We start from the raw sequence: 9,355 nt of genomic DNA on the forward strand, positions 1-9,355 counted from the left end.
TTTTGGGCAGGAGGTAGAAGCGGGCGGTGCGGGGTTGTGGGACTATGAGGTTGGAGGCGGTGGATGGGAGGTCCCCTGAGGTGATGAGGTTATGGATGGTCTGGGAGATGATGGTTTGGTGGTGGGGGATGGGGTCATGGTCAAAGGGATGGTAGGAGGAGGTATCTGCGAGCTGGCGTTTGGCCTCAGCGGTGTAATGGTCAGTGCGCCAAACTACTACTGCGCCTCCCTTGTCAGCTGGTTTGATGGTGAGGTTGGGGTTGGAACGGAGGGAGTGGAGGGCTGCGCGTTCCGAGGGTGAGAGGTTGGAGTGGGTGGGAGGGGTGGGGGAGTTCAGGTAGCGGTTAATATCGCGGCGGCAGTTTGCTATGAAGAGGTCGAGGGCAGGTAGGAGGCCAGCACGGGGTGTCCAGGTGGACGGGGTGTGTTGGAGGTGGGAGAAGGGGTCATCAGAGGGTCTTCATCCTCTAGACAAGAGCTTCAACTTCTTTAGCAAACCATGGCTCCTTCTCTGTACAACTACCTCCCTGCCTCATAGGTATATATTTATCAAGGACCCGCAGTGGCTGGTCCTTGCATAAGGTCCACATTTCAAGTGTGTCCATCCCCTGCAGTTTCCTTCCCCATTTTATATATTCTATATCTTGCCTAATCGCATCATAATTGCCTTTGCCCCAATAATAACTCATTCCCTGCGGCATATACCTATCCCTGCCCATTGCTATTGTAAACATAACAGCCATTATTACCACAGTGCTCACCTACCTCCAAATCTAACACCTGGTTGGGTTCATTCCCCAGTACCAAATCCAATATGGCATTTCCCCTTGTTGACCTGTCTACATACTGTGTCAGAAAACCTTCCTGCACACATTGAACAAAAACCGATCCATCTAAACTACTTGAACTATAGTATTCCCAGTCAATATTGAGAAAGTTAAAGTTCCCCATAACAACTACCCTGTCACTCTCACTGCTATAGAGAATCATCTTTGCTATCCTTTCCTCTACATCCCTGGAACAATTTGGAGGCCTACAGAAAACTTCCAACACAGAGTAGCCTCTCTTTTCCTGTTTCTAACCTCAACCCATACTATCTCAGTGGATGAGTCCTCAAACGTTCTTTCAGCTGCTATAACACTATCCTTGATTAACAATGCCACCATCCCTCCACCCCCCTCCGACAATCCTTTACCATCATTTCTGTTCTTGCAGAAACATCTAAATCTCAGAATTTGCAACAACCATTCCAGTCCCACCTCTAGTCTCTGAAATGGTCGCAACAGCAAAATCCCAGGTACCAACTCATGCTGCAAGTTCACCTACTTTATTCCGGATGCTCCAGGCATTGAAGTACACACATTTCAAACCAACACCCCGATTGCTGGTGCCCTCTCACAACCTTGTAAATCTATCCCTGACCTCACTCCCCTCAACGTCCTGTATAGTGGAACTACAATTAGGTTCCCATCCCTCTGCTACATCAGTTTAAACCCCCCCCACCCCCACCGAAGAGCATTAGCAAATTACCCAAAGATATTGGCACCCCTCTGGTGAAGACCATCCTGTTTGTAGAGGTCCCACCTTCCCCAGAAAGAGGTCCAATTATCCAAGAATTCAAAATCCTCCCTCCTGCACCATCACTGCAGCCAAGTGTTCAGCTCCGCTCTCCCTGCTCCTCACTTCATTAGCATGTCTGTCAAGATGCCACTTAAACATTGTTATTGTAAGTGCCTCTGGCACAACCTCTCATAACATATTCTAGGCACTTTCCACCCTCTTAAAAATTTATTAGCCATTAAGTTTTTACACAAAGGGTGGTAACATAAGAGACGTGAAAGTACTGATATAACATTATTTTATAATTATTGCAAAACTATTATAATAAAATTCAGAAACTATTAAGATATTATCTGTCTGCCACACTCAATAAGTGGAAGTCTAAATCACTGCACAGATAAACAAGTCATTGTTGTCGTGCAAGAAAGTGCAGTAACCATTGAGTTTACAGCAAGGTCCCAGAATCAGTAATGAGATAAAAGATTAAACTTTATATAAATAATGGCACTTGAGAGATGAATGTTAGCCAAAATATTGGGTACATTAAATCAAATCTTTTATGATCAGTTGGAACATGCATATAGGGCACAGCTGAAAACTGGCAGCATCTTGAGAATAACAACCATGTCTCAGTAAAAAATCCAGCATATAAACATGGGATTTTGGAAGTTCAGAGCATAATCAATGACAAAAACAACAAACTATAATTTTAGTGGCATTATAGACAGGTTCAGTAAAATAAAAAAAAAACTTAAAACCACAAAAGCATTGGGAACTCCTCAGATATTAAAGCAGTCCACATCCATATGCAGTACAACCTGATCAACTTCCAGTTAACCCGAAAAGTGGCAAGTAGAATCTAACGAGCCCTACCCCCTGAACATTCAATGACTTTGCCATTGCTAACCTCTGAACTTTCAACATACTCAGTGGTTGTGTTCCCATTTATCTGCTTCTCTCACGCTTCCAGGTGGTAGTGGTTATGGGTTTTCAGATAGGAAACTGAACACTAATTCAACTGGAATCAGCTACATGAAAACTATACCAGAAGAACAGTTCAGACATGGAGTCCTGAAATGGGTCATTCACCTCCTGACTCCTCAAAGGCTTGTCTATCTTCTACAGGACACAATGCAGGTCAGAGATGAAAAATTCTCCCCTGACCTGAATGAGTGCGTATCCAACAATACTCAAGCAGGCCAAAACCAGTCCGCTTGATCTGTACCCTATCCACCTTAATAATTCTTACTCTCTCTTACCAACAGAATGGCAATAAAAGTGCAATATATACAAAATGCACTACAGCAACTCACCAAGACTCGCTCAATTGCATCTTCAAACCCTTGATCTCTATCACCTGGAAGGACAAGGGCAGCAGACCCATATGAACAACACCAGCTTCAGGTTCCCTTCCAAGGCATACACTATACTGGTTTGTAACTATATTGCTGTTCTTTCACTGTCAAATCATCAACATTTTGAAACTCCCTTTCTAATACATATGTGGGAGTACCATCAACAGATAGACTACAGTGTCACCACCATCTTCTCAAGTGTAGTTAAGGATGGACAATAAATGTTGCCTCTGCCAAACACATGAAAGGATATTACAAAAAAATTATGACTAGTAATTGATAATTATACTGTAGTAGTCAATAAATGAATGTGGTTGGTATGGAAACATGAAAATTAGTTGAAGACTAAACATGCTCCATGGGTGACATCTTTGAACATGAAACAGACAGTAATGGCAAATAAGTAAAAGGAACAACATCAACTGGAGATTTATCAACATTCCATTTAATGTTCTGCTCCAGATTACAAGAACATTTACAAGGAACCTAGATTACATTTTTCAGTGTTACATATACATTGCAAATCTGTAGATTTGCATACATTTATGTCAATAGCAATTCTGGATCAAGGTTAAATCTTTGCTTGAGCAGTCTTTGCCAGTGCTTTGAGGTCAGAGATGCATTTGGCAATGCTCTCTTTCTCCTGTGAAGAAAAAAGCAAAATATTAGCAGAAACACATTAAATTTTTAGTACTAGCATGAATAAAAAGCTAAAAAAAAACTTAGAGAAGTGTGGCACAATGGTGATCCAGGAAGATGCCAGTCTATTCTGTCAGTCAGTCCTAGCCAGATTTAGGAAAGGGGGAAAAAAATAATCATTTATTCAGCACATCTTAATCTCAGAATAATATAAAAATGTCATCAGTATTTTATCTGATGCTCACATTCAATTTCCTATATGAGAACTCAGAACTATTACCACCTAGAACAAGAGAAGTGGATACCCAGAAACTCCACCACCCGAAGAGTTCCCCTCCACTCCAGTTACCATCTAGATTTGAAAATATATTGCTGTCCCTTCAGAACTGCTGGGTTGAAATTCTAAAACTCACTCTCTAATGGCATTGCAAACATGGAATAGACTGGAATGATTCAAAGGGACAGCTCACCATCTTCACAAGGGCAACTAGAGATGGGTAATAAATACTGGCCCAGCCAACAATTGCCACATCCTATAAATGATTTCTAAAAAGAACCTATGCAAGTATCAAAGATACTTCAGAATAACAGTCCAACACAAGATTCCTTTTCAGAAATGGGGTAGGAATGAAAAAAAAAGAAATTTCAAGGAATGAAGAGAGGACATTTCTTCTGAAATTTGGCAAGTTAGCAACATGTTCCAATGACAGTCAACTCACACCCAAATCTGCAGCGAAAATTATTTTGATGCATTGAAATAAATAAGATATATCAGTTTGAAATGGGTTGGGTGCTTCAATTTTTTTTTTAATATCTTGCACACGCATGCTGTAATCTGGATACATGTTAAAAAATCTTCTTATACCCCAGAAAGGTTTGGTAACTTTTAAATTGACATGCAACTCCCACAGTCTCCACAGCTGCCAAGCATACACATAATACTGACAGTCACATGTATTTCAATGTACGTTTTACATATTAACAGTGGAGCTGGCAATTTTATAAGTGCACTTGTATTAACAGGATGGTCAATATAAAAACCAGTGTCTTTCATTTTATTTCTACATCTACCTGCTGGGGTGTGATACTCTGGATTACACTCTTCTCCACCCAGTTAACCATGTGTTCCTGTGCAAGTCTTCGTTGTAGATGTTGGAAACTGACTTGGTAATCCAGACGTTTCTTCACTTCATTGTACACCGTATGCAGTCGCTCACGGTAGTTGGTTTCTAGAATCATTGCAACGTTGTTCTGCAAGGACAAAAATTTGTAAATTCCTGGAGCCATGCTATCTCTGACCACATCTATTACAATGAAGCAGTCGATATTAAGAATTCATAATTTTATATACATATTAAAATGTACACCATTGGGAAACACCAATTTAAAACTGTTGCAAATGACAAGGGTATATGTCAATAAATTGCAATAATTAAATCAAATTATTGCCACTAAAACAAAATGCATTCATACCCGCTTTGCATCAAAAAGGTGCACGCGCCCTTCTGTTCTCCACTGTTCTTTTTTTTCTGCTTCAATAGCTTCTTGCAAACTGCTCAGGGCTAGATCTTTTACTTCTTGTGCTTTTTGAACCTTAGCCTGAAATTATCAAATAAATTAGAATTTAGCTGAATCATAAATACATCACTGTAATTTTGTAAATCTTCGTTTAATGAGAATTTGCACAAAATATTTGTTGGAGAAAATTTACACAAAGAATATGTTCACAAAGCTTTTCTTTAATTTAAATGTGTCATTTAACAATAGTTGCACAGGTTGCTAATCTTCTTTAAACTATGTTAACATATTGACACCAACAGCAAACAACGAAAAAAAGAAGTGTCCATTTTTTAAAAAATTAATACGTATTTCATGTGCTTTAAAGCATCACTACTGAACAGAATTTGATCTTGGAAAGATCAATAGATCCTCGTTCTCAGGGAACCAAGCGACATACGGACCAAATGGGAAAGTGGAGTGGAGATTCAAGATCTGTTGTGATTATATTAAATGGTAGAATAGACTCAATGGTACAAAAGTCTAATCCTACTCTTGATTCTTATGGCTTCTGCATCAGCTTTTTAAAATATCAATATCCTCACCTCATTCAATTTGTCAGCAAATTCTGCCACATTTTTGCCATACTTTTTGACAGCATAGAGGATAACAATGCCAATTGAGATAGCTGAAAATGTTTCATGGTTAATGACATAAATCTCCTTTGACAGAAGATAGGTTGACAGCCCAAGACCAAACATATAAGGCCCTAATAAGGAAAGAAAAACAACAAATAAGCAGGTACAAAGACTGATCATAAAGTCATTAAAAGTGACCCAGGTTAGGTTCATTAAAATCATACAATAATTCAAATACCATTTATGTAGAAGACAACTCATATTTACTGCTTAGAGATTAAAATGTCTGTTTCTTAGAAAACACAAGTCCAAAACACAATCCAGGGTTAGCCTGCACTAATAGCTAAACATTTTTAACTCTGGAAAAGGAACTATTACTTTGCAATATTATCTTTTGTGATAATAACATTTTAGATAAGGTTCTGGCAACTCGCAAGTAATTAATAAATTTGAAGGAACACTCCATTGCTCATCTATGGACAATTTAATCCCCTCCATCCGCAAAGGTGTGGACTAAGTTATAATAAAATATTCACAAAGATGTTTTTAGAAATGTGAAGCAATGGAAACCAATAGCCTGTATTTTACCACAACAAAAGAATAAATAAAACAATTTTGAAGGAATGCATTGAATAAGTGGCACAGAAAGAGGCCATTAAGCTCAAACGGTCCATGCTGGTGTTTGTGCTCTATCATACTATAATTGCAACTATATTTTGCAGCTCACTACATATCTGCTGTAATTGTAAAGGTATTATGCACTGACCTGTTACCCCAGTTTTTGGGTACAAGAATTGGAAAAATTCTTCTGGAAACAAACCATGGCGCACTTTGCCTCCTTCCTCAGGAAGGGGTGGCACTGGTGTCCAAGACTGACAACTTATATGAAAAGATTTGGATACCGGCAAAAAACTGAAAAAAAAACCAAACTATTGAAAATGCTGCACAATTTTCAAATTTTAGACAAAACTTATCATTGCCTGAAACAAAATTGTAATTTTATCTCGAGAGGGATCCCTGGGTGAAGTGACAATCATTCCAATTTATGCAAACTTCACCCATTCAAAATATATAAACTATTTCATTTTAACTCCAATTAGAACAAGAGTGTGTAGATTTTGTAGGCAAAGCAAGGTGTGAGCAAATGATACAAAGGTAACAAATATAAAGAAACTCAGCAATTATGGTTTTGCAACTTATCCGTCGTCATGTTAATGGATTGCATTGTCTCAAACATATTATTGTGGTTAACCTCAATAGTCAAGAAACTACTACTACTAACCTGGCAGTGATAGGTGCCGATGTCTTCAGAGCACCAGCTGAAAAAAAATTATACATAAATGCTTAAGATGCACACAAATTAGTCAGTAAGTGCATTAATGAATAAAACTACCCTTTTGTGGATCAATGCAGAAAATGCAAACACCTTAATTCATCCTGTGACAGTATCCTGTACCCTGAAGTCTCAAGGCTCAACCTTATATTGTCAATAAGACTGCCAAAATGAGACACTCGGGCACATTTTAATTGGCAATCTTCCAACTATTAGAAACATTATTAACCTAAACTTATTATTACTAGGGACCCTCCAACATCAGATGCCAATTCCATTGCTCATGTCCTAGAGTGAAAAGATCATTTGAATGCAAATACTTAAAAGTTATAACTTTTTCCATAGCACTTTAGCCTGTCATTAATTGTACAGGAACAGGAGCAGAAATAAACCTCCAGTCTGCTTGGTCCCTTATTTAAAATGAAGCTAAGTAACTTTTTTTATTTGGAATCTCTTTACAGCTCACTATAGTGTGAACAAAGTTTCTAAAGCCCTCAATCCATGCACTTTGACATATAATAAATGAATGCAACAGCTGGAATGAGGCTCAACAATACAAAAAATAGCCAGAGTTGAGAGAACAATAGAAATGATGAAGAAAGCATATTAATTTGACATTGGCCCAAAAGTAATTTTGAAATCTTGTTTCGTTCTCACGCTGCACACCTTCATCCCCGACACAACAATAGCCACAAAGCATAATCTACCAAATATTTAAAAGTCAAAAAATGTGGCGCTAGAAAAGCAAGGCAGGTCAGGCAGCATCTGGGGAGCAGGTGAGTTGATGTTTCAGGCATAAACACTCACCAGGAATGTAATAGAACAGCTTATGCCCAAAATTTCGACTCTCCTGCTCCTTGGATGCTGCCTGACCTGTTGTGCTTTTCCAGCACCGCACTTTTCGACAGTATCTGCAGTCCTCACTTTTTCTGAATATTTAAAGTGCCTAACATCTAAAGCTCCCTGGCTTTGAAGGCCCTGCTGCATATAAAGCTTCTATAGCTCCTTGAAGCACCAATCCAACCAGCACTCCCTAGAAATATTTGAATCAACACAGATTGCCTGGTTACAAATTAGTAGGCTCAGAAGTTATGGTAAGTATAGTTTAAAAAAAAACCCTACATAAACTGCAGTGAGATTAAATGTTTAACGCTTTCATTGCAGTTCTATTGCATGAAGGTGCCAAATCTCTCCTTGGATCAGGATGTGTTATTAGGCCAGTGCCCACCCCAATTTATCTCTCCACCCTGGAGGCTCCCTGCCTCCATTCCTGATGAAGAGCTTTTGCCCGAAATGTCGATTTTCCTGCTCCTCGGATGCTGCCTGACTTGCTGTGCTTTTCCAGCACCACTCTAATCTAAACGGTGATGGTTAGCTACCTTTGTGACCTTTAAGGTGGGCGCAAATCGATCAAGGCAGCTAACGTTGCTGGGAGGACGAGAAGAGCAAGGCCCCAGCAATAGGGAACAGTGACAGTTAAGGGAAACTCAGCAGGTCTGCCGAGAGAGAGAAACAAACAGAGCTAATGTTTCAGGCCCAGTGGCCTTTCGTTCTTTCTTTCCTGTTGAGTGAGGGACATAAGTGTGAAAGCCGGCTCGCTGAGCTGGAAAGTCTGTTTTCACACCTGTCGTCACCATCCGAGGTAACATCAGAGTGAGGTCTCCGGTGAAGCTCTTAATGAGCAGCGGGGTTTGCGGAACGCCTCTAGAGAAGGAGGACGGCAAGGCCCGGGACGAGGTGATACCCAAAGGCCTTCAGTGCAGGATCCACTCGCTTTTCCCTGGCGTGCCCTTGTCTGACCTAAACCCGGTATATCTCCGACAAACTCCTTTACCGGAAGCCAGGACGACGCGCGACAACATGATCGCGGCTCCTTTTCTCTCGGCGGCGGCAGCCCGCTCCTCCGGGGGAGGTTTATAAACGGAGGGAGGGAGGGGGGGGAAACGCAGAATTTGCCGGCGGTATCCGCCTGCTCGGCTACCGACCCCCAGCCAAAATGGCGACGGCCCTGACTCCTCCTCCTCCTCCTTCCCCCCGCAGCGCAGGCGGGCATCTTCTCGCGAGAGGTCAGGGGTCGAACGGAAGCACGCGGTGCCCGAGCCGCTGGTGAGGGGGGGAGGGAGTGGGATGGAGAACTGCTGGGGTGTCCCGCTTAATGCACCCGCCTGCATGGAGAGGCACCTGGACACGCTGCAGTACCGTAAAGGTAACCCGGGAGGGAGGGAGGATCGCTCAGAGGCTGCGCCGCTCGCACCGACGGTTGAGGTTTTTGAAATTGCGCTTCATTGGGGTTACCGCAGAGACCACTAACCCCGGCCTCACTGAGGGGAGGA

The 9,355-nt window shown here is 41.1% G+C and overlaps 2 protein-coding genes across 2 annotated transcripts in view; one reads left to right on the top strand and one right to left on the bottom strand.

Annotated features, from left to right (window-relative positions):
* Positions 1–3,338: 3,338 nt before the first annotated feature.
* Positions 3,339–9,193, bottom strand: atp5pb (ATP synthase peripheral stalk-membrane subunit b). The gene is made up of 7 exons (XM_043716619.1): positions 8,857–9,193; positions 6,972–7,008; positions 6,456–6,601; positions 5,657–5,820; positions 5,028–5,153; positions 4,626–4,805; positions 3,339–3,558 (listed from the first exon to the last, which is right to left on the bottom strand). Exons 1-7 carry the CDS (start codon positions 9,191–9,193, stop codon positions 3,487–3,489), a joined length of 1,062 nt encoding a protein of 353 aa, XP_043572554.1. The 3' UTR covers positions 3,339–3,486.
* Positions 9,146–9,355, top strand: part of wdr77 (WD repeat domain 77) — a 14,063-nt gene continuing 13,853 nt past the window's right edge. The window contains exon 1 of the mRNA XM_043716620.1: positions 9,146–9,228. Within this exon, the coding sequence (XP_043572555.1) occupies positions 9,150–9,228 (79 nt within the window). The 5' untranslated portion in view covers positions 9,146–9,149. The remainder of the gene's footprint in view (positions 9,229–9,355) is intronic.

This window comes from Chiloscyllium plagiosum, chromosome 26, assembly GCF_004010195.1.
Source record: "Chiloscyllium plagiosum isolate BGI_BamShark_2017 chromosome 26, ASM401019v2, whole genome shotgun sequence".
NCBI lineage: Eukaryota > Metazoa > Chordata > Chondrichthyes > Orectolobiformes > Hemiscylliidae > Chiloscyllium > Chiloscyllium plagiosum.